We start from the raw sequence: 24,942 nt of genomic DNA on the forward strand, positions 1-24,942 counted from the left end.
AGAAGTTCTACCACGGTTACAGAACGATGTGATCCAATGTCTTGTCAGTTTCGAGTTGGTGTTCCCGCCATCCTTCTTCAATATTATGACGCACCTCCTGGTTCACCTAGTCGAAGAGATTTTCGTTCTCGGTCCTGTATTTCTACACAATATGTTCCCCTTCGAGAGGTTCATGGGATTATTAAAGAAATATGTTCGTAACCGTGCTAGGCCAGAAGGAAGCATCGCCAAGGGCTATGGAAATGAGGAGGTAATTGAGTTTTGTGTTGACTTTGTTCCTGACCTTAAGCCGATTGGTCTTCCTCGATCGCGGCACGAGGGGAGACTAAGTGGAAAAGGCACGATCGGAAGGAAATCAACGATATGTATGGACGGCCATTCTCTGACTGAAGCACACCACACTGTACTGACCAATTCCAGCTTGGTGGCTCCGTACTTTGAGAAACACAAGAATATTTTACGCTCTGACAACCCGGGGAAGCCTGAATCCTGGATTAGGAAGGCCCACATGGAGACTTTCGGCAGTTGGTTGAGAAAACATTTAATGAATGACAATGATGTTGTAGATCAGCTGTACATGTTGGCCAAGACACCATCTTCGACTATAACGACTTTCCAAGGGTACGAGATAAATGGGAATACATTTTACACGATCGCCCAAGATAAAAAGAGCACCAACCAAAACAGTGGTGTCCGCTTTGATGCAGCAACCGAGAATGGGCAAGAGGTCACATATTATGGTTACATAGAGGAGATATGGGAACTTGACTATGGACCCTCCTTTAAGGTCCCTTTGTTCCGGTGCAAATGGTTCAAGCTAACAGGAGGTGGGGTAAAGGTGGACCAGCAATACGGAATGACAATGGTGGATTTCAACAATCTTGGTTACCTTGACGAACCATTCGTCCTAGCGAAAGATGTCGCTCAGGTTTTCTATGTGAAGGACATGAGTAGCAAACCGAGGAAACGGAAAGATAAGAAAACGATCAGTACATCATGCGATGATCCAAAGCGCCACATTGTTCTTTCAGGGAAAAGAAACATCGTGGGAGTGGAGGACAAGACAGACATGTCAGAAGATTATAATATGTTTGCTGAAATTCCGCCCTTCAAAGTGAACACCGACCCAAGCATTAAGTTAAATGATGAGGATGCTCCATGGATACGGCACAATCGTAAGCAAGCAGGGACACAAGGGAAGAAATGATGTGTAATAATTTATTGTACCAAACTTTGTTGAATGGATCATGTGAATTATATTACCCGTGATGTGTTTGGTGTCCATTTTCGAATGATTCGAGATACCACTGATGATACATGAAATTTGGAGTGATTTAGTCATACTCCTGCCTAGGCGTATAATATGCATACTCGTAGTCTTCATAGCCGCCGTCGTCGTTGTACTGGTAGTCGTCGCCTTCTAAGTTGCCGCCGTCGTCGTCGCTGCTGTCGTCGCTGTCGTCGGGCGACGCTCGTGGCTCGAACTGAGGGTAGCGCAGGCGGGGGATATCGCCGGCCGTGATGTAGTCCATGACGCTCTGCAGAGTCCGGCCGTACCACCATAGCCGACGGCCGGCCTCGTGGAAGTTCCCAGGAGGCAGACCGTCCTCCTCATACCTGGCGAGCGCCCTCTCACGCCGATTGATGAAGAAGACGTCCCAAGTATGCTAGTTATCGGGATGCCAGCGGGGATTCATCCGCTGCTCCGGCGTGAGGTCGAGGTAGTAGTGGTTCGTGATGGCCGCCCGGCACGCAGTACCCTGAGGGACGGGAGGGACCGGCACGCCGCCGGCGCTTAGGCTCCAGCCGGTGGGGACGCGGTAGCCCGGTGGACAAGGGTAGTTCGAGGCGCAAAGCTCCTCCACCTGCTGGTAGGTTAGAGTGGGTGCGGTGGAAGCCATGAGAGAGTGATGAGAGATTGTAGAGATGTGATAATGCTGGCCAAGCCGGGCTACATATATGTAGTGAGAAATGGCGGGAAAAATGGGAGCGGGAAGACAGGAGGCGGGAAGACAGGAGGCGGGAAGAAAGTGGCGGGAAGAAAGAGGCGGGAAGACACGGAAGAAATGGCGGGAAGAAGAGGAATCCAGAGCTGGTCATCTAACCTTTAGTCCCGGCTGGTTGGTGCAACCGGGACTAAAGGCCAGACCAACCGCGACTAAAGGTCGTTGCGCGCGGGGAACGCAAAAACGACCTCTCAGCGGGCGGATAGGAGAAGAAAGGGGCGGCGCGCTCACGGCTCGGGCGAGAGGCCTCTCAGCGGGGCATCACAGCCACCGCACCAGGCAGGCGTGAGCAAGATGGGTCGAGGCCGAAGGCCGGCCCAGGCCGGGGGGGAGAGAGGCTGTGGCCAATGTTCCCTTTAAATGGATTCTCTTTTTTCTGTCCCGTTTTAGGCAGATTCAATGTATTGTCTCTATGCATATTTTTCCTACGAAATTATGCTTAGAAAACAGAAAATAAAATGTTTGAAGTTTCTATAAAAGCAATGATGATTTTTCTGAAAAGAAAAAGATAAAAGGTTCTGAAAATAAAAGAAGATTTGGGGGGGGCCTTTAGTCGCGGTTGGTCTGGCAAACCGCGACTAAAGGTTACCCTTTAGTCGCGGGTCGCCTCCCCAACCGCGACTAAAGGGGGGGGGGCGCGGGAATGCAAAAAACCCGCCAAAAACCCTTTAGTCGCGGTTGGGGAGGCGACCCGCGACTAAAGGGTACCTTTAGTCGCGGGTCTCGTCCCCAACCGCGACTAAAGGGGGGGGCTATAAATACAAGTGCGGGTCGCCTCCCCTGCCGCCGTCTTCTCCATCTCTCTCGTCTTCTCCGATTCCAACCGTCGCGCGCGCGCCGAAGGTCTGCCGCCGCCGTCGCCCTCGCCCTCGTCGACGCCGCCCGCCGTCGCCCTCGCCGTCGTCGCCGCCCGCCGTCGCCCTCGCCCGCGACTAAAGGGTTCACCCCTATCCTTTCATCTTTCCCGCGCCGCGCCCGCCTTCCTCGCTTCCTGTCGCCGCCTTCCTCGCTTCCTCCGCTCGAAGCATTGCGCTCGTCGCTGCGCTCATAGCCGCCCTCGTCCCCGCGCCCATCGATGCCGACAGGGCTCGCAGAAAAAGAACGTCTTGGAAGAACGTCTTGGAAGAACGTCTTGGAAGAACGTCTTGGAAGAAAAAGAACGTCTTGGAAGAACGTCTTGGAAGAACGTCTTGGAAGAAAAAGAACGTCTTGGAAGAACGTCTTGGAAGAACGTCTTGGAAGAAAAAGAACGTCTTGGAAGAACGTCTTGGAAGAAAAAGAACGTCTTGGAAGAACGTCTTGGAAGAAAAAGAACAGAGACTATCTATTTAAAAGTTTCATCGAATATAAAAAGTTTCATCGAATATGAAAAAGAACAGAGACTATCAAATATGAAAAAGTTTCATCGAATATAAAAAAGATCATCGAGTTAAAAAATCATCAATTTAAATAATTAATCAATCTAAATTGAAAAAAATTAGCGAATTTGGAAAAGTTCACCATTTTTGGTTGAGTTTAAGACTATCTATTTTGGTTGAGTTATTGCAGGACATGATTTTGGGAATGTATCAATTATCTTTTAGATTATTTCAAGTTACTTTATTTGTGTAGTTTAAATTATGTGTGGGATCAATTGTGAGTATCAAAAAATCAACAGAAAACCAAGAAGAGAGGGAGTCATGGGACGAAAAAACAAAGGGAGTAGGAGAGGCAACGGAACCAACTCCTCTTTTAATAATGAGATACTTACGAAAAAGATAGTCTAGTTTTTTTAACTACAATTATTTAGGAACAAAGAAAGTATTTTCTTTTATGATTAAAAACTAGCAAATGAACCAGCGAATCGGCGGTCGGCCAGTGCAAAGCTGAAGCAGCAGGTTCACGGTCAAAAACTCTAGTTAAAACTTTTTCATGTGTCGGATATTCAGCCACAGCCGTCGGGAAGACTATGCAAGAACAAAGAAAAAGAAATAAAGAAAGGGAGGTCATCACTTCATCTTGAGAATAGAAGACGTCGGGAAGAAAACGCTCAGTTGATGCGACCGCTAGCATCCCACGAAGAGAAAACATATTGTCGAGCCCTATGATTTCTCGATGCACCTGCACAGTCCCGGGTCTCATACTCGTGTGGTTAGTACACACGGCAGTGATGAGAAAAAAAGTATGGTCCCGGGTCTCCCTCTCCGTGACGCCGTCGTCTGCCGCCCCGTCTCGCGCTCTACCGCGACACCCTCTCCCACCCCTTCCTCGCCCCCTCCTTTTGCCACCGCCCTTTCGCCACCGCCACCGCCACCGCCCCCCTTCTTCACTTAATTAATTTGTTTTTACTACATGTTTTCAGGACTGACATAATGGCGGACGATAGAGCTGACCCGATTATGGACAACTATGATCCGGACGGTGAAGCACATATGTTCGGCATCATAAACGGCGATATTCTATATGTGCCGACCGGAGAAGAAGAAGATGATATCTCTTCTTATCTGAACCTTGACGGTGAAGATGAAGGGCGCCGTCAGCAAGATGATGCCGAACAAACGTCGATAAACGACGATCTTCAAATGGAAGTAGCAACCACCTCCGGCGCCGAGGTATATATATACATTGAGCCTCTGGTGATACAAACTAACTGATTTGAATAAATATGTGTGTACTAACGCGCGCGACTCTCTTTCTTATTTTAGCCCTCGGCCGGATCGTCGAAACAATCGAGTACGTCGTCAAAGCGTGGCGCAACCAAGACGATGAAACAAGGAGAAACATGCACCATCGAGGTTGTCGACAGTGCAACCGGCAGGCCGCTGGAGCCCCGCAAGAACGCCACCAAGTTTGTCAGCCAATGCGGAGCCGTTGTTAGAGACAACGTCTCGATCACCGTCCAGGAGTGGAATGAGCCAAAGAAGGCACGAATTGCTGCAGGTTTCACTTTTGTCGATAAGAGAACAAAAAAAGATTGCTTCAAGAAGCTTATGGAACATTTCGTTCTACCTCCGGAATACAACAAATTCGATGAGGAGGGTAACAAGATTGAGGAAAACAAGGAGAGGAGGAGGCTAGTCAAATAGTTCGCTCTTCATAAGATGGCCGACGCATTCCGGAAATTCAAGCAAAATCTAGCCCATGACTTTGTCAAGCAGAACAAGACTCCGGATTTCAAAGGACAATATGAGAAACTGAAACATGATTGGCCAGAATTTGTGAAGCAAAAGAAATCGGAGCAGTTCATTCAAACATCGAAAAAAAATAAGGAAAATGCGGCTAAGAAGGAGTACAATCATATTATGGGGCCAGGAGGGTATCGCATTTTGTTGCCTAGGTTGGAGAAGATGGAGAACGAGCTGAGGGCGCGAGGAATCCGTCCAGGTACGGAGGGATGGGACCCAAGGGCCAAAAGCTGGTGGTACGGGCATGGGGGAACGCTGAACCCGGAGACAGGGGAGTGTGTTTACCGGGGCAAATTAATTAAACCCACCCAAGCCCTTATTGACGCAATGAGGGATGCTCAAGAGGGGAAGATCAAGTTCAACAGAGAGAACGACGCGCTGACAAAAGCCCTCGGGAATCCTGAACACGGAGGACGTGTACGAGGCATGGGGCACATTCCGTGGAAAATAGGGTTCCCCCAGAACGATGACCCGTACGGTTACAGAAGCCGTAAGAGAAAGATGGATCGGGAAGCAGATGTTGTGGCGCGGTTGGCATCGGAAATGGATGTGATGAAGAAAACCATGAGTGTACTAGTAGCCGAAAGAGATGCAGCTCGGGTGCAGCATGAAGATCATCCAGCGGATCTCGGAAGCCAGCAGCGGAGAAGCAGCGTGGCTTCCACGGAGGCCCCACCGGCTGGTGCAGATGCACCGACGATCGAAATTAATGCACCGGAGCCTCTGGTGGTCGAAATTACTGCACCGGAGCCTCTGGTGGTCGAAATTACTGCACCGGAGCCTCCTCGCTACCCCGTGGACGATATAAAGGAGATGAAAGAATGTCATCTGTATTATCCTATCGGGAACATGTCCATGAAGGTAGCCATCGGCAGTGCTTTACCATGTTTACCTGGAGCACTCCACCACAACAACCCCATTCAAGATGGCTATGCTCGTGTCACGGTGGAGGACATAGTCCAAGGGTTTGAGGACCTGGAGATTGACATTGCTACACCTGAAGGGGAGAAAAGACTTGGAGATGTCAAGCGCCATTTCATTCTATGGCAAAAGAAGTTTATCAAGTTTCCAGGCGAGGCGCCAAGGACAACAAGTCCACCCCCCTACGGTGGTGGTGGTGGCGGTGGCGGTGGTGGTGGTGGTGGTGGCGGTTCACCTACACCTCCGTCACGTCAGCCGACGCCCCCCAGTCCACAACGTCCGGCGGGTGATCAGACGCCGCCCCCCAGTCCTCGTCCGGCGGGTGATCAGACGCCGCCCCCCAATCCACCTCCGGCAAAGAAGCAGAAGCAGAAGCAGTCCTGGATTATTAACCCGGACCCTTATGTACCTAAGACCACAAAGGTACCGGAGCCATCACTGAAGCCTCTCCCCACAAGGCCTTGGGAACGTAGTGCCGAGGAAGTCGACGCGGCCGCGGCTGCTGATTTGGAGAAATGGAAGGCGGACTGCAAGAAGAAAAGAGAGCCCGAGCCCAAGCCAGTATTTTCTGATGAGCAAAAGAAGTGGGCTAAGTCATTTTTGAGCACACCGTCCCAAGCCGCGAAGAATCTGCCTGACGACTATGCACGTGAACTTCGCAGGCAGGCACTCATGTTCAAGGAGAACAAAGAGCGGGAGAAGGCCGAAAGTAAAAAAAGCGGGAAACAAGTTGCCCAGCTCGGGGAACAAAGTAAACAATCGATTGCCCCGCTTATAGTGGAAGCCGCCGGTCCGGATGCCCCCGAGATCATACAAGCTGCGGCAGCACAGGGATTGACTGCAACGAGTGCCAGAGAACAAGCGGCCAACTTAGGTATTACTCTTCGTGAACTGTTAGGCCTTGATGAGGCGCCAGTGAAGGAGGTAGTAATTACATATGTCAAGAATGGGCCTCTCGTCGAGCCTGCGCAGGAAAAGGATCTACCTCCACAAATGAAAGGTCTGCTGAAATGGTACAAGGGTTACATAAAAAATAAAAACGCCAAAGATTATATTTATGCGGAAGTTAGACATGAGCATCACTTCAAACATTACTATGTACAAATTGAACTGAGTGAATTGTTCCAGCTTTTCAATCTGCGCGATCTCGACAAATCTATCATCAGTTGCTACGTTCTGTAAGTGATTTATTTCTACCCCATCTCGTTCATATTGCCTGCACTATATATATGTCCTAACTATATTGTTGTGTCCGCTATTATACATGCAGAATGAAGATTAAGGAATGCAGAGTAAGGAACATCCATGATGTTGGGTTCATTGACCCACACATCGTTAATGGACATGTGTTGGAGCATCACCCCGCCGACATGGAGGCAGACCTGTGGCAGTTTCTTACAAAGCAGGAACTCAAAAGTGATATTCTATTTCCTTACCATTTTGGGTGAGTGTTTCTGTCTTGAGCACATTCTCTTTTGTTTACTCCATGCATGGTATGTGGCCGGCTAATCGATGAGTTATGCATGACGTACTGTGCATGTATCGTGTCCGCAGGTTCCACTGGATTCTGCTAGTAATTAAAGTTAACACCTCAGAATGTCTCGTCCACGACTCTCTGAATATGGATCCAAAGCTTTGGGGCGGCATGAGAAGAATGCTGCAGAAGTAATTATTTTCATTCATTTGCGCTCTATATCGATCGGCCTATTTCGTTCATTTCCTAATATCAAGTAACTAATAACTCTCTTGTTCATTTAATTTTCTTTGCCTCGTAGGGTTTGGAGACGGTTCGTAGATACAAAGGTCGGTGAATTCAAAAAAGAGCTAGAATTCAAAAGGTCAAAGCCTAAGAATGCTGGGGATATTCAGCCAGCGGGGACCAATCTATGTGGATACTATGTCTGTGAGATGATCCGGAGATACACCTCTGAGCGGGTTCCGAGTGATACCAATGCGGGGAGGAATAACCTCCGGATGATGCTTAGTCCAGAAGCTCGCTTCCGACCACTTCAAGAGGAACTAGCTGGATGGTTCAGCAGGGAAGTCCTCCATCCTAAAGGAGAACACCATTACGAGGACGTAGAACTTTATATGCATTAAATTATGTATGGAAACTTGTTCAAAATTGTATATGGTCATCCGATGATATTGAATATATATTGTATATTCCTCTTGAATTCTTTTTTGTTCTAATTTCAAATTTGTTTGAAATTGTACATTCATATGCATGTATGTAGTACCGTAGAATATATGAAATTCCTTCAAAATTAAAATAAAGCACAAAAGAAATAAAACAATACAAATTAAACAGAAAACAGGTTTAGGGGGGGGGGCGCGCTAAAACCCTAAACCTGTGGCGGCCTTTAGTCGCGGTTGGCCAGAAGAACCGCGACTAAAGGTCCTCCGCCCCGACGGCCGCCTGGCGCCCACGTGGACGGGCCTTTAGTCGCGGTTCTTAAGAAACCGCGACTAAAGGTGGGGGGCTTTAGTCGCGCTTAGTTGGTCGCGGTTGCGCAACCGCGACTAATGGCAGTTGCGAACCGCGACCAAAGGCCTTTTTTCCACCAGTGGAAGCGACATGAAGATGACGAGGAGATGCATTTTTCTACCACAACACAAGCATGAGGTATCGTCACATGTAGATAGTATATGAGTCTCTTATCACATGATCTTTATCTTTGTAAAAACATTCTGTTAGCACATTTCTTGTTGTACATATAGTTTTCTAGCATATGGCAATTCACATGCATCCAACTATGTGAACAAATTCACTTTTGGTCCATTTACAAACTTGCTAATTGCCTTCTTACAACTGACGATGTATCTTCATATGGAAGTCTGGTCAGACATAGACATAAAAGAACTAGGAATTGACACGGACTCGGGCGCATTGCCTTGGTGGCAGATCAGCACGTACACATGGGGAGGGAATTAGGATGGAGAGAGGGCCGGTTACAGAGGGACTCCTTCTTGGTATGTGGGGAAATACTGTGAGAAGGAGAGAGGACGCCATGACGAAGGTGAGGTGGGCGTCACTCGGTTTTAAAGGAGAGGGTTCTATTAAAAAAATGAAAGAGTGTGTCTTGGAGTAGGGTTTTTGTGTTGGGACCACGTGTTGAAAATAACATGATGGATAGTCTAGACAACCACATTTCTTCGTCACATATATCTACTATTATCTAAATAGCTAACCCCCACTTGTAGGAATTCTCTCCCTTCTCCTTGAGCCACATCATCCAAATTAATTTAGCCCTTGGATATACTAAAGCAATCAATAATATCCATCCAATCTACACACTGAGTGCTGCTATACCATCATACTCCCTCTGTTCATAAATATAAGACCTTTTAGAGATTTTACTATAAACTACATACGGATGTACATAGACATATTTTAGAGTATAGATTCTTTCATTTTGCTCCGTATGTAGTCTCCTAGTGAAATCTCTAAAAGGTCTTATATTTTAAAACGGATGGAGTATGTAGTAACTGACGCATGCATGCAAATGCACGAAGTACCTATGAGTCTTTTAATCAAGAAAATAAATTGACGCATGCATGCAGTTTTAGCCTCACACGTGAGTGCTCTATAGGGAAGAAAAGTAAGTCCTGCATTCATATTTTATATTGTTTTCGTCTAACAATGAACATATATGTAGACTGAGATATGTCTTTATTTATTTATTTATTTGTAAAATACTGATAAACAAATTATCTTACTATATTATTATAGGAGAAATTGTAAAGACAGTAGCTAGATGATTAGTTCATCACAATTTTTATTTTATATAAAATCCCGTCGTAACGCGTGGGACATCGTCTGGTTCTAGATATGAGGGAGCCTTCACTTCAAACGGTTTAATTTTGACGAGCCTGTTGGGGCGCATGTTTAATGTCAAAACATGCCCGAGGAAGAAATGCGCTTCGAGCGTAAAAATAACCTTAATTATTTATTTAATTTATTTATATGCATTGTAGTCTCTAGTAACACATGGGTGTTCTACTAGTAGCACCAGGTTTCAACATGGGGGCTGCTACGTATCCACCGACGGATGTTTTATATACATCTGTCACCCGCACGACCGTACGATCGAGGCGAACAGCCGTCCGATCCGCAGATGGGTGCTCCGTCGGGCATCAAAATTTTCCTGAAATGGCGGTCAAGTTGCAGAAACAATCGTTTTGTTGTAAAATAAATAACTTTGGATCTAACAATTCCTGAAACAACTATCGAGTTTCAGAAACAATTTGCTTGTTGCAGGATTTTTTTTCTTCATTTTGTGGGAGAATTTTTGACAATAAAGGTCATGTTTCAGGAATTTTTGCAACAAAGGTCAAGTTGCAGAAGCACTACCTAGCGAGCAGGGAAGCTCTTGGCGGCGGGGCGGCCGGCGAGCTCTAGGCGGCGGGGCAGCCGGCGAGCTCTTGGCGGCAGGGCGGCGGGCAAGCTCTAGGCGGCGGGCGGGGCGGCCGGCGAGCTCTTGGCTTGCTTCCGGTGGAAGCCGTCGTCGTCATGCGTGGGTTCCCTCCTTCTGCAACTACTTCCAAGCTGCAGGAACAACGTCCTGAAACAATGGAGTTGTTTTAGGAAAACGGGTCACGGCTCGTCCGCCTGGCCACGTGGCAAACAAAGGAGGCGGTGGACGCGAGAGCAGGTTCAGCCGGTTGAGAGGTAACGTTTCCCTTTCAACATGCATAGGAAAGAAAGCAGGAAAAATAAGATTTTAATTGTTTTAGTAATCTACGTATGTCCTCGAGGAGACCTTAACGCACCGCCGGCCACGCATGATTTTCTGCTGCTAAAGAAAACGATGGAGGAAGGCGTGTATATTTTACAGGGGTTTAACGCTAAGAAACGACAATTCAATCAGCCCTTAAGGAGTACATGTCCGATTTTGAGTATTTGCTTGCGGGGATTATTTGTTACGTCAGGATTACTAAATCAAGAAGATTAGTTGCATTTCCTGCCCACCAAGAAAAAGATCAACGTAAGGATTCTATTTATCAGGGAACTATTCAGTTTAAAGGGTTGGGTGCGGTCCGCCATGACAAGGACGTGAGTTGTCCATGCATGCACCAAAACTACTCCCTCCATTCTTAAATATAAGTCTTTGTAGAGATTTCACTAATAGACTACATACGAATATATATAGATATATTTTAGAGTGTACATTTAATTATTTTGCTCCGTATGTAGACATCTAGTGAAATCGCTTAAAAGACTCATATTTAGGAACGGAGGGAGTAGTAGTTTGTGTTTTCCTAAATACTAGATCAAGTCGGTTTAGTCTTTTGACTAGGTGTTTATTTTAGACGCTGATAATCATCACACGTGTGGTCGAAGCAACACCCAATCACACGTCCTATGATCACAAATTAAGCAATGTTATCGCATGCATGCACAAGTGATGAAATCGATAATGTCAGTGGAAATATTTCATCTTTTTAGTTTCTAAATGTTTTATCTTATAAATAGAAAAAGATCGAAAAACCATTTTCATCATTAAATCGGCCGCGACGAGATCTTTCAAACTAGATCTCATATTGATATGTTTCGACGATTTTTTTGGTTAAGAGTTGTCATGTCGATTGCACATAAATTATCATATTGATTACCCTGAAGTTGTCATGATGTATTTTAACTATTTTTACTTTTATGTTTAAAGTAAATTTTCACATGTTATAAAAAAGGAATTAAGAAACTAAACTTGACATGATGAATTACTGAAAAATTTCATGATCCATGAAATAATTTTGACATGGTGCATAAGTAAAAAAGAAATATGATTTTGATTACTTTAAAAATGCATGATCAATGGCTCAAATTTACCATGTACTATAAACTAAAATTATCATGGTGGACTACTTAAATTTGCCATGATACATGCACTAAAGTTTGTCATGGTCCATACAAGAAATATTTTCCATGTTCAAAACACTAGAATTGCCATGGTCAAAATACTAAAATTGTTGTCACCTATAAACTCAATTTGTCATGATGAATTACTATAAATTTCCATGATCCATGAATTAAATTTCCATAGTTAATTACTAAAATTTACCATGGTCAATTAATAAAAATTGCAGTGAAAGTAGTTGAAGTACAATGATAGCTTTAATCTATAAGAAAAAACTAGATGAAACATGTCATGGCAAATTTATTTTAACACTATGGCAACTTCTCTGTAAACATCATGGCAACTTTTGGCCCAAAAAAGGTCATCTACACATATCAATATGGAATATAGTTTTGAAGATCTCGTTGAGACGGATTTAATATGGATTTTAATTGGATTTTTCATTTAAGAGATAAAACATTTTGAAGTCCAAAAACCAAAATATTTCGCTGATGTCATATGTTCGATGTGGCAAGATGGATGATTATGGAGCCGTCTCGATCATGTTGCCTCATGCCACACATGTGGGTGTTATCATTTAGGTTTATTTATTGTACGTAACAAGTGCTTGCTTTCCAAGCTAGTTAGGACATGTGGCTAGTATATAAAGCCGATCAAATTGTTTGTAAAAGGAGGTTATATTTTGATAATAGACACGATATTTTTTCAGGGTAGACACCCGTATCAAGTTTGGGAGGAATCTTTAGAAAACATCTGCGTTGCGATTTCTCTTTATGGAAATTGTTTTGCGTGTGAGTACCATCATTGAGATTAGTTTTCTCGTGTCGCAAGGTTCAAACCCTCTACCTCGTGTACATCGCGTGCGCGGATGAGAGGTTACTACTGTGGGTGGTGGAGTGTCGTGAAAGATCGGCCACAACAACAAATCGAATCTCATCACGAGGTTCGGTCTATATCGCTTGCATCTCAACCTTGTGGCGTAGTTGTGGAGCGAGGAGAATGAATGAAATATAGGAAGATAAGCCACACCAGATCAGATGATTAATGATAGTGGTGTGCATCGTTGAATAATCATTGTGGCGGCAGAGATTAGTTTGTCCCTTGGAGTAGAGATTACAAAAAAGCCAAATGAGGGCACTCCCAATGCTAGGCTATTAGTATGGTATCATAGGCAAAATATTGAGGTGACACTTTATTTAAAGGGTTTTTATCTGTTATGTCATTAGTTGTGTCTCACTACTCAGTTTTTTCACTAGAAATTTTAGCTGCTAAAAAATACCATCACTTTATTAGACGCATGCTCAAAAATGACACTGGACACTATTACTGTGAACTCAAACCTCGTTTGCCATGCTGTAATGCACAAAATACCTATAGACCAACATGTTAGCTCTCCCTCTATCCCATTACAATAAAGTGTACATCGTTTGATTCCAACATCGTTTGATCACAAAACTATTTTGCGCTATAGTACATATATTTTTATACTAGTCTATACTAAAATGTTCATGTATACCAAAATAAATTCCATTATTTACCAAAGGAAATGTTCATGCTTTTCAAAAGAGGTAGGCATGTGTTTCAGAATGGATAGGTATGTATTTAAAAACACATATTCAGAAACTTCAAAATAAATGTTGGTGTATTAGCCTCTAAAGAAAGTGAAGTGAAAATAAAGGGGGGAATAACTGGAAAATTGAATAACAAATAAAAAATGAACTATAAAATGAAATGAAGAAGTGGAAAAGGGAAAAGTAGAAAAAAGAAAATAAATAATAATTTTAAAAAATGTATTTAACAGCGAGAAAAGGAATGATACAATAAAATATAGAGAGAAATGGAAGGACAAAATAATAAGAAAATAAAGAGAGAGAAAAAAATAAATATGTAGAATAGGTCACCCTAGTACCATCGAGTAAAGGTTCCAAATATAGTCCGATACAGTTGAAAGAAATTTTGTAATGCGGAAAGATCGATTGGTGGTGAAAGTATCGAGATTGACCTAGAGGTGCATGAATAGGTCTTCTACAAATTTAGTCTTTTTCTTTGACAATTTAGGCTTTGCGGACAAATAGGGTTGGCCTAAATGTAACTATGGCAAGCACAACCTAAACGAACAAGGCAAAGGTCAAGGGTCCAGAGTATTAAAAATAGCTTATTGGGACAATTATTTATTTGTTGGTGCAATTTAGAGCTTCCCTTCAATTATATGTCGATCTAATCACCTCAAGCTATGGGTCAAGACTATATTGGTGTGGTTGGGATGCTATGGGTCAAAATCCAGTTTCTTTCAGCTTGTGATTCTACAAACTCAGAAGTTGCTACAAAATCTTAAAAGAATTGAGCCGATATTGCAGCGAAATATATTTTCTAATCTCCAAGACTATTGCATGGAGGTTCTCATCGCAAAATCCATTTATAAACCATAATTATGAATGAAAATCCTTTTATAAACTATAATCGATCAATCCAAAACATCTGATTAAAGAGGCGTGACAAACCAAAAGAAAGAAGCAAAAAACTTGTAGCCTTGCTTGCCAACACAAGTTGACTGACAAAATGGGAGTCTTCACCTTCAAATTTTCAAGTGACTGCACAAAGTACTGCTACCCTTCAGCTGCCATGGGAAAATTTGCAGCTTCCCTCATAGGGGCACCACAACCCTTGCTGGTAGTAGCGGCAGGCCTTTGGTGCTGGAAACTGCTGGGCATGGTTCTCCTGGGGGTGATACTGGTTGTGGTTCATTCTCCAGCTATCGTGCCCATTCTGATGATGGGTCTTTTGGGGCTGATACTGGTCCTGAATCATTTGCCCATGACCATACTGATTGTGATGATGTCTCCCTTGAGGATTGTACTGCTCTCGAGTCGTTTGCCTATGATCGCGATAATCCCCTTCTTGGTTTCTTGAAGAGAAATCCTGAATTCTAGGCCTGAGAGGTTGATGCCATTGGCTATCAACGTGAGCATATGGATGGCCGTTGGAGCCATGCTGGTGTGTCTTTGCATGCTGAGTCCCATGACGCTGGAATGCTGTTACGTCATACCTTGTGTTATGGTAATTGTTATTCTGACGATCAACGGGCTCTACTCTGTAAGTTCTATTTCCATCCTCCTGCCGAAGCACTTCAGTGTGTTGATGTTTGGGGGGCTGTGGTGGATTTTTGATCTGCTGTGGAAGTGCTAGCCTTGATGATTGCTGCTGCCTCGCGTTCCCTGATCCCACATACTGAAGGCAAGGGGCCTTGCCGTGATCAATGGAATGTACTTTGTTAGTTCCCTTCTTTGCATCCTCCTGTGGAAGCACTAAATTTTGGTGCTCATGTTTGAGGGGCTGTGACTGGTTTCTGATCTGCTCGGTAGGAGTTGGTTTTGATAATTTCTGCTGCTGAACTGCATTCCCTGATCCTCCATACTGAAGGCAAGGGGCCTGACCAAGTATGCTGAAAGTTTTTGTTGTACCCACCTGCGGAAGCACTTTATTTTGTTGCTGAAGTTGATTATTGTGTCCCTGTGGGTTCTTGAACATTTGCAGTGCAGGAGTAGGCCTATGATTGTCGTGTTGCGCTGGGTGCTTGAAAATTTGCTGTGCAGGGCTGGGCCTTGCCAGTATTTGCTGCTGCCTTGTTTTCTCTGGTTTGCCATGTTGGACGGAAGGACCCTGATTGAGGAACTGCTGATGGAACAAATGAACTGCAGGATTTTGTTTTGAAGATAACTGCTGCTGCCTTGCTTTCTCAGGTTCACCTTGTTGGAGGGAATCAGTCCTCCCTTTGTTGAATCTAATAGGTTAAAAGCATACATTAGGAACAATAAAGCAAAATATATATTTATATTCAGAAAATTCCCAACATCTAATAGCAAGGAGTCAAGATCGAGCTTTCATGTAAAAGGAGAGAATGATAAGATTCAGAAATAACCTTTGATCAACAGTATCCGTGGACACAACCTTCTGTTGCGGAACAACAGTTTGAGATGATATTTGATTCATGTTCTCTTTCCCTTTACTCTTGTTATCTTTAAGCCTGTTCCCCAAATCAACATTTGAAAATCATAACATCAATGATATTTGTGGCTAGACACATAACTGTCATGATGGCTGTTCACTACTCCTGCAGCCAAGTCCAGGAGTTGAGGCGGTGCAGGAGGAAACCAAACATGCTTAGGGTCGAAGCAGATATTTAATGAAAGAAAGGCTCGGGCTTATGTGGTAATTCCTATTGATGGGGGGGGGGGGGGGGGAGGGTTATTACTTATTACTATACATGTCCAGTTCAAGTTCTATTAGGTTAAAGAGTTTTAGAGAGTTTTCAGTCGAACCCGCAAGGCAGTGCGTAATTTGAAGGTGCGCCCGGGTAAAATAAATCTATTTTCCTATGTCAAAAAGTTCCAAGTAGACATTCACATGTAAATGTCTGAGCACTTTATATGCTTGTAAATTTTAATGGAAAATATCATTATACATGCTTTTTTGTTTTGACATACAAAGGACTCAAAATTTTGTGCAAGTAATTTTCTATGTAATGTTTTGTCATTTTCATGTACTTCAAACACTCTAGCGTCCTAGTTAACTTTGTCAAACTATACTAGTCATAATCAATAGCTGAGACCTCCAAAAATCCAATAAGTTTGACTTCCAAATCAAAGTTTGACTTCCAAATCAATAATATGTACTCCCTTTGTAAACGTCTTATATTAGTTTACAGAGGGAGTGGTCAGCACGGATGTAGCTACCTTCTCGAGCAGAATCTCAAAAGTGTGTCATTTATCTACTTGCTTCTTTCAAATCACAAGCTGATTCCACTTTAGCCCTTAGGTGGGTGACACGCTACTACAGGTATTTCGGACACTGCTACTAGCCAAAATGCAAACAAATCACACACAAAATTACATTATTTTTCCCAAAGGTGATGCATGCAAAGGTGAGACCTCCAAAAATCAATACCATATTCATGTCGTGGTATTAGAGGCGTACCTATTAAATCTTCTCATCTTGTCAATCTCTTTCTCATGAATCCTGACGTCCCTTGACTTACGTGCCTGGAACCCTCTTGCATGTTTTTCTTGTAGGACTCTGCTCCTTTCCTGTTCATCAGGCCATGGCTATGAAGGTGGAAAATCTATCAGTACCAGTTTAATTGTAAGGTCATCTTTCCCACTGAAAATGGACCTTACAAGAGAACAAACCTGTCTCATGGTCTTATCCTTGTAAAGATTTCTGCCCTTTATGAGGAGAGGATGAAGGGGAGGCCATGGTTTGTAGCCTTTACTCCAGAAAATCTCAACCTACATTGCTGATGGTTAAAAACAGTATATGAAGATGATTTCCTTACAATATTATAACTCAACGCAGGAACTCACAGTGAATGTATGCTGTTGCTTTGCAGTGCCATAGCTTTCTTTGATTATTCGACCAGCGTTTGTTCTCTGACCGCATAGACGACCCTTTATTCCACGAGGATCTCCCTTTTTCCTAGAGTGATACTCAAACATCAAACCCATCACTAGAGCAAATCCAGAACATCTGCTTGATGTGTATTACCTTTTGTAAATATTTTGCTCAAACATCACCACATCACCTTTGCATGCATCACCTACAATAAAAAAAATGCTACATAAGATTGACAAAATTAGCACTTAAATGGCATAGCCAGGGAAGATAAGGTATGTTGATACTGTGAGCATTATTGTGTTTCACTTCAAAGTGGTACACGAAAATGGGTCATGTGACTGCATGGAACCTCTTCTAGAGCTAAGAAGCTCATCTTCCAAGTGACAAGACTAATCTTATTAACTGATCTGTTGAAATTAATTCATACACGCGCCATGTTTTGTGCTAAATTAGAAATAGCCTTTTTTTTCACCTTTACAGTTCAGAACAAAGCTTGAGACTGGATACTTCACGTCTCCCGAATTTTTGACCCTGAATGTTTGGGAATAACAAGAAAATTTAAGTACATCAATGGACATAGGAAATAACCAAACAAAGACAATAGCTCACTTGTAACAAAAGTATTTAAGAGATAACATAAGGGATATAGTTCATACTCAGTGTGATCCCTGATACGATTTAGAAGCTCTTCTTTCTTGCCTCCCAATCTCAACTTATGAATCCTCAGGTATGCTTTGCATTCATAAACCTTCAATTTCTCCAACTGGCCATCTGTATTTTACAACAGTACACATATCATCAACTATATGAGGACCACCAAGGCACCACCAAAATGAAGATTTACAGTTTTTTTTTAATCTAGCAAGTTCTAGGCTAAAATTTGTAAAAATATGTTCCTGCAAATGACTTCAATGTTTTCAGTTTAGAATGAAATGAGAACTGACGGTACATCTGAAACTCAATCTTGTATAATTTCTCCTAAAACAGCTATAATGTGATATACACATAAATTGCTCTGTAAAGTAGTTTTTTGTATGTTTGTCCATAAGGACATCAGAAATTAAAAGTTATGTTCATCTTGGTATTGCCTCAATCAGTCAATATGATTGTGTCCTGGTCAAATATCTTCTCCATTTTTCCCTTTCTGCCAAGCTGATACATTTTTCTCGTGTCAAACTTATATTCCAATTTATACACGTTATTAGTTGCCCGGGAACATAATGTGGCAGAAAATGAGAGCGGGAGTCGGGAGCTCACCGCGCATCAACTTGTCCACCATCGCCAAAAGATCAGTGTCCTCATTTCCCACCTCTAGCGCCACGGGTCCTTTCCTGAAATTTCAAAATCCACAAGGAATCCTAATCTCCACCGAGAAAAAAAAAACTCGAAGACCCAAGCTAACAAACAAGGAACGAATCGCGAAGATCGTGAGAATATATCCCCGTGTACGTTGTGGCGATCGAAGAAACCGAGCCGAATCGAGAGGAGAAGGGGAACCAGGCGCGAACCTGCCCTTACGCGCGGAGATGGACAGCCGGGCCATCCCGGCCCACAGCGCGGCCTCCCCCACGGCCAGCTTGTCGGCGGCGGGGTCGAAGGAGGGGTCCTCGTCGGACCCCGCGTCGGGGCCGTAGAGGTCGGCGAGGGTCTCAGCCCCCGACCCATCATCGCCTCGCTCCTCGTCGCTCTCCACCTCCTCCTCCGACTCCGATTCTGCCCCTTCGAGCGGATCGTCCTCCGCCGGTGGGAGGCCGGTGCGGGCGGTGGCGGCGGCCATGGCGGGTTGTTGGGTCGACCGTTGGGGATGGAACGAGAATGCAGGAGTTTCCGGGTTTGAGTATTCGCTGGATTATGGCGTTGGCTCGAAAATGCATTGGCCGCCTTCGTGTGGGCTATGGGTTTTTAAGATCTTTATGATAAATGGTAATTTTTCTTTCTTTCTGAACACAACATTTTCGAGATCTTTTTTAAACACATTACAAACATATCATTAACTCGTGTGCTCAGCGCTCAACAACCAGTCCCCTAACGAAAAAACTAAGGTTGCGTTGTCCCTCCGACGGCGTCACCGGCAGTCTATCCTTTCGACTTGTGATCTCCCTTGCCCCTCCTGCTGCCGCTCAAGCTAATCATCACCATTGAGTCTGGAACAAGGTGAGGTAGGGTTTGCGACAAGAATTCTCTCTAGTGACTTGTGATGCACGGGGCTCCAATAGCACGTTCATGAAGGAACTAACGGAGGACCTATTGGAACATCTCAATGTGTACGAAGAAGACGGTGAAAGCTTCTTCTCGCAAGAAGAGATCATTGAGTCACCGATGGTGGTTAATTGGCTTGCTATCGCTAGGGTTCATACAACTTGGGGTTTTAGCACGACGTCACTTTATTCATACATGAGATCAACATGGAACCCTGCGAAGGAGGTGATTTCAGTTTGGTTATTTTTTCTACCGAAACAAAGCAATGAACATAGGGTCATGGTTGTTCAGATATCAAACTGGTATCATGACGGAATATGATGGTTTCGAGAACCCTTGGAGTGGTGCTGAATTAGCTAGCAATTTGGACAAGGGCGGTGGGTCTTGCTCACAAATATCTACATGATGTGGTGACCTGGGATATGTGTCGTCCTATGGGGGTTTCTGTAATGACTCGGACACATCCGCCGCTGGTCGTTACTCCTGGTAGGATCTAGACTAGCCCCACATATCAATACTAGTCTTTTCTGCGCACTTTGTCCTCACTCATGCGCACCCGGGATGAACTTACCGGTCGGTCACCCATCCTAGAACTACTCCAAGTCAAGCAAGCTTAACCTGGGAGTTCTGTTTGAATGAGCTCCCGGAAAAGAAGGAATTCCTTATTGATATGAGTAGTCTATCATCCCTAATAAGCCAGGCTATCACAGTTTCACTTTTACTCAAGTAGTAGGAATCTCTACTCCTAATTGGGTACTTGGAGCCGGTGTTCATCGGTCTTTTTACGTCTCTCCTTCCACCATCAACTGGTTTTTTGTCTCACCTCTCACCACCCTGTCCTAGTGGTTTATTTTTGTCTCACCCCAACCACCACCACCACACTCGATTTTTCCCCTCCCACTAAAAACCAAATCAATTAGTATGATCCTCCTTCCGTTTTTGTGTGCTTGCTTTGACATGTGCCCATTCAATTAAATCATATAAGGTATCTGAGAATTTAAAAACCGCCCATATATGTGAGATCACCTTCCTAAATTGTAGATCGAAGATTTTTCTTAATAACCTTCCAAAATAAATCAATAGTCAACAATAAAAAATATTAAATCCAACGCATTACGACATTTGTTTTCTATCATTTATCATGCCAAATCTCTATTCCTAATGGAGCAGTTGATAGGTCGTTTCGTCGCTTCGTACCCTCCACCATCGATCTAAGTCAACCATCGGTCATAGACTCCACCGATTTTCTTTTATAATTTTACTCTGGTTTTTTCTCGGTTACACCCGCTCATCCAGTTATTTCTCGAGGGGAGAGTCCGCAACGCGACAAACAGCACTCAAGTTCAACTCCAAAGACAAGATGGCTTTTCTCACGTCCATCTCGTCTCCCTCGCCGCAGGCGCCACCACGGCGCCGATCCTCATCGCCCGTGACTTCTCGGGCCAGCGCACAGGAGGGGGTGACCGTGGGGAGCGTCCACGTGCCCCTTCGCAGCCGTGTGCCGCAAGCCACGGCCGAGTTGGGCATTCTCGGGCCTAGGCCCGAGTCACGCGTCGGGTAGGGGGAGGCCTCGGCCCCGCTACACGAAGGCCCGCGTGCTACAGGGAGCGGGGGTAGGGTTTCAAAGATATCCCCACCCACTCCCGCAGCATCGGCCATTCCAGATCTCGCCTCCCTTTTCGGCCACTTCTCGGGGAAAGCTAGGGTTTCACCACCTAGGGTTTCGCCTTCCTTTGGCTGGTGGGAGGGGAAGGTAGGAGGAGATCGCAGATCCTTCGCAGAGGTGACGGCGTCGCCATCACGGAAGCCACCCATGGCAGGACAAGAGATGGGTGGCCGTGGATTCCTTGGAGATGGAGGTGGCGAGGGTCATTTCGGGCGCGGCGGTGGCGGTGGTCGGGTCGGACATGGAGCAGGTCGTGGCCGTGGCGGAGGCGGAGGCGGCCACAACATGGTGTGGATGCGCGAGGCCGAAGACGGCGGGCAGAACTCCTCCAACGTAGATCCGCGACAAGGTGGATCTGACAAGGCCAGATGGGAGGCGGCGGCCATGGAAACACAAGGAGGAGCCTGTGGGGATAAGTGGGGCGACAACAGCACCCAGGTCGCCGCGGGTGGATCTGCAGGAGGACGTCATCAGGAGATGCGCCAACAACAACTTCATCAACCTCCTGATCATCGATACCCTACTCCCGGCAAGAGGAACGTCTCTCCACTAGTGGGAGGCGCTGAGGTTTGCGTTACTTGCAAGGATCCTGGACATCTTCCAGTATGTTGTCCCCGTGCTATTTGTGGTAGATGTGGGATTCATGGTCATCTAGCTCCTATTTGCAATACCGTGCTTTCGTGGGATTGTGTAGCTCCCATATGCGGGTTTTAGGCAGAGGGGAAAGGCTTCTTCTATATTCATGATCATAGCACACCTAGTCAGACCACTCATAGAAATAGATTCATTGTGATTTCTGTGGTTGAGGGACATGCATCTGGGAGGCAGCTAGAAGAATTTTTTAATGCTTACATCAACACTAATTGGAGGTGCTCGGCTAGATCTATTGGCCCTAATACTTTTGTGATGATATTTCCTTCTCCTAGAGATGTGGACAAGGCATGTTTGCTGAGAGCATGAATGTGAAGAGTTGTGGTGCTGTGATAAACCTTAGAAAATGGTCTGAATCTGTGGGGGCTAAAGGGGTTTTGAATGTTGCTTGGGTTAATGTGGGTAACATTCCTTTAGACAAGAGGCATGAGAGGAATATTGCTTATGTGGGATCTCTGGTGGGGGTAACCTTGGAAATCGACAAAGCTACCATAAATAGGCCTGAATCTGTTAGAATTAAACTGGGTTGCAGGGATGTTGAGGACATTCCTGCTTCAATAGAAGGGGTACTGGGAGGACACTTTTATGATTTCTTCTTCTCTGTTGATAAAATCCTGGTTAAGAATCCTCCAAGAGAGAAAATTACAGCGCAGCAAGAAACTGAGGAAGGTAATACTGCTAAAAAAGGCTCGGTTCAATACTGATGCGCGTGTGGAAAGGAATATTGCATCCTCATCTAATATGGGGGAGTCTTCGGCTCCCCCAGGAACAGCTGGAGGTGGTTATGGAAAAAATGTGGCGATGAATCCTGTGGAAGAAAACATTGAGGAAGAGAAAAAACAAAATGAGAGTGAGGAGATGTTATCTGAGGAAGAAAGTGAAGAAGTGGGTAACGAGTTGCTTATTGATACCATGGCGGAAGAGGCTGAAAAAATCAAAAAAATGGGGAGGAGGGAAATGTGGACTCTGGTATGGTATCCTATGATGAAATAATAGTGAATTCTATGCAGATTATCCCGAGTTCTGTATCTGGTAAAAAATTCTCATCATACCTTGAAGCATGTATGGGGGAACCTGTGGTGACTGAGATGGATCCTAATGAAAATTCTGGTCAATAAAAAATGCAATCCTATTTGGTTCAGTCTCCTGATAACTCTCGTGAGAAAGTGGAGGTGATTCCTACTCCACCTATGAGGGAGGAAATGCAAGTCAGATTCAGCAAAAGGAATGTGGGGGCTAATGTGGAGCATGTGGGTGTGAGAGCTGAGAGGATGGCTCAAAAGAGAGATCTGCAAGGTAAAAAATATCTCATGGTAATTCTTTTGAAGTTTTATCAAATCTTGAGATTATATCTGCTGCTCCCCAAATGGGTGTTAATATTCCTGATGATAATTTTGAAACTATAGATATTATTAGAGAGCTTGATATTTCAAGAGCTAATATTGCCAAAAAAAGTTGATAAGAATGATAAACAACGGGATAAAATTTTGTTTATCACTAATGCTGCTGGAGAAGCATCTCCCTTAGATACAGAGTGGGTAGGGGATGAGGACTTGGATGTCAATGACTTTACTATGGTTAGATCTAGGAAGAAAGAAAGGAAAAGAGTGAATATAACTATTTCTAAACCTGTGACTAGAAGTCAAAAGCAAAAAGTGGGGGATGGTGCAGGTAAGGCTATGGCTCCTGGCAAACCTAGCACCAAAACTCAGCTTCCAAAAAATAGGAAAAATGATTAGTATATTTTGGAACTGTAGGGGAATTGGGAAGAGAGGCATGGGGACATATATATATGACTTCATCAGAGATTATAAGCTTGACTTTGTTGGGATTCAAGAGACTATGAAAAAGGACTTTTCCTCTAAATTATTGAGGAAATTTGACCCTGGAGAAGTTTTTAGTTGGAAGTGGATTCCTTCGGAAGGGAAGTCGGGAGGGATATTAGGTGGTTTTAGAAATAATATGTTTGATCTAGTGGACTGTATTGAGGGCAAGTACCTTATGAATTTCGAGTTGTGGAATAAAAATCTTAATATGAAGTGTTGTATTCTGGTGGTGTATGGATCAGCGCATGAAGAATTCAAGATTGATTTCCTTACGGAACTTCCGGCAATGTGCAGCCACATTACTTGCCCCCTACATAGTGGGAGGAGACTTTAATATCCTTAGATTTGTTGGGGAGAAAAATAAGAGGGTGAGACTAGGGCATTCTTCGGACCTTTTTAACTCCAGTATTAATTCTCTTTCCTTGCGTGAGGTGGATATCAGTGGTGGCATATATACCTGGTCTAATAACCAACAAGAGCCAACTTTGGAGAAGCTGGATAGAGTGTTCATGTCCAAATCCTGGGAATATCTTTTCCCTTTTACTTTTGTTAGGAAAATTATGAGAGAGGTCTCGGACCACTGTCCCCTGATATTAAACACTGATGATAATGTACCCATTAATTTGGGCAAGACAGAGTTTAGATTTGATCTAAACTGGTTGAACAAACCTGAGTTTACTACTCTGGTGGCTAAAATTTGGATGCAACCTGTCCAATCTGTCAATCCCATTGATATCATGAACATCAAGCTGAAGAGATTTAAAAAATATTTTAAAGGTTGGGGCTCAGATAGTTTTGGGAAAGCCAGGAAGAGAAGAAAATGGTTAAGGGAGGAGCTAGGGCACATTGGAGAGTTGCAAGAAACTGATACATTGAGCCCTGAGCTTTACTGCAAAAAAGTGGAGATGCTAGTAGAATTAAACAGCTTGTTGCTAGAAGAAGAGGTAGCCTGGCTGCAGAAGTCGCATGATAATTGGTTACTTAAAGGAAATAGTAACACTGAATATTTCCACAGAACGGTGAATGGAAGGAGAAGGTGGAATACGATTGTTTCGCTTAGCTACGGGGATGTGGTGATTTAAGGGAATAAGAACTTGCTTAATCATGCCACTGAGTTTTATAAAAAATTGTTTGGGCCTGCTCCTGGAAACCTATGTAAGATAGATAGAAATATGTGGGGTGACAAGGAGAAGTTGGGGGATATTGAGAATTTTATCCTACTTAGGCCTTTTTCGGTCACGAAAGTTAAAAATGCCTTGT

At 44.2% G+C, this 24,942-nt stretch overlaps 1 protein-coding gene across 2 annotated transcripts; it reads right to left on the reverse strand.

The window, feature by feature from the left end:
* Nucleotides 1–14,349: 14,349 nt before the first annotated feature.
* LOC123398242 (zinc finger CCCH domain-containing protein 62-like) lies at nucleotides 14,350–19,179 on the reverse strand. Of its 2 annotated transcripts, XM_045092733.1 has the most exons (10): nucleotides 18,849–19,179; nucleotides 18,598–18,671; nucleotides 17,997–18,111; nucleotides 17,813–17,871; nucleotides 17,491–17,542; nucleotides 17,310–17,421; nucleotides 17,136–17,234; nucleotides 16,924–17,051; nucleotides 15,869–15,973; nucleotides 14,350–15,730 (listed from the first exon to the last, which is right to left on the reverse strand). In XM_045092733.1, the coding sequence occupies exons 1-10, from the start codon at nucleotides 19,115–19,117 to the stop codon at nucleotides 14,563–14,565; spliced, it is 2,181 nt and encodes a 726-aa protein (XP_044948668.1). In that variant the 5' UTR covers nucleotides 19,118–19,179; the 3' UTR covers nucleotides 14,350–14,562. The 2 variants fall into 2 exon arrangements, with proteins under 2 accessions (XP_044948668.1, XP_044948669.1); XM_045092734.1 differs by lacking the exon at nucleotides 15,869–15,973 and having other exon boundaries at nucleotides 18,849–19,178.
* Between the last annotated feature and the right edge of the window lie 5,763 nt (nucleotides 19,180–24,942).

The sequence above is a fragment of the Hordeum vulgare genome, chromosome 5H, assembly GCF_904849725.1.
Source record: "Hordeum vulgare subsp. vulgare chromosome 5H, MorexV3_pseudomolecules_assembly, whole genome shotgun sequence".
NCBI classification, from domain to species: domain Eukaryota; kingdom Viridiplantae; phylum Streptophyta; class Magnoliopsida; order Poales; family Poaceae; genus Hordeum; species Hordeum vulgare.

Bases quoted from the DNA above. Each gene is read 5' to 3' on its own strand.
- LOC123398242 (XM_045092733.1), bottom strand. From the start codon at position 19,117: ATGGCCGCCGCCACCGCCCGCACCGGCCTCCCACCGGCGGAGGACGAT. The intron at 18,672-18,848 runs GTTCGCGCCTGG...TTGAAATTTCAG, and splicing joins ATCTCCGCGCGTAAGGGCAG to GAAAGGACCCGTGGCGCTAG. The intron at 17,052-17,135 runs GTTTGTTCTCTT...CCACCTTCATAG, and splicing joins AGGATAAGACCATGAGACAG to CCATGGCCTGATGAACAGGA.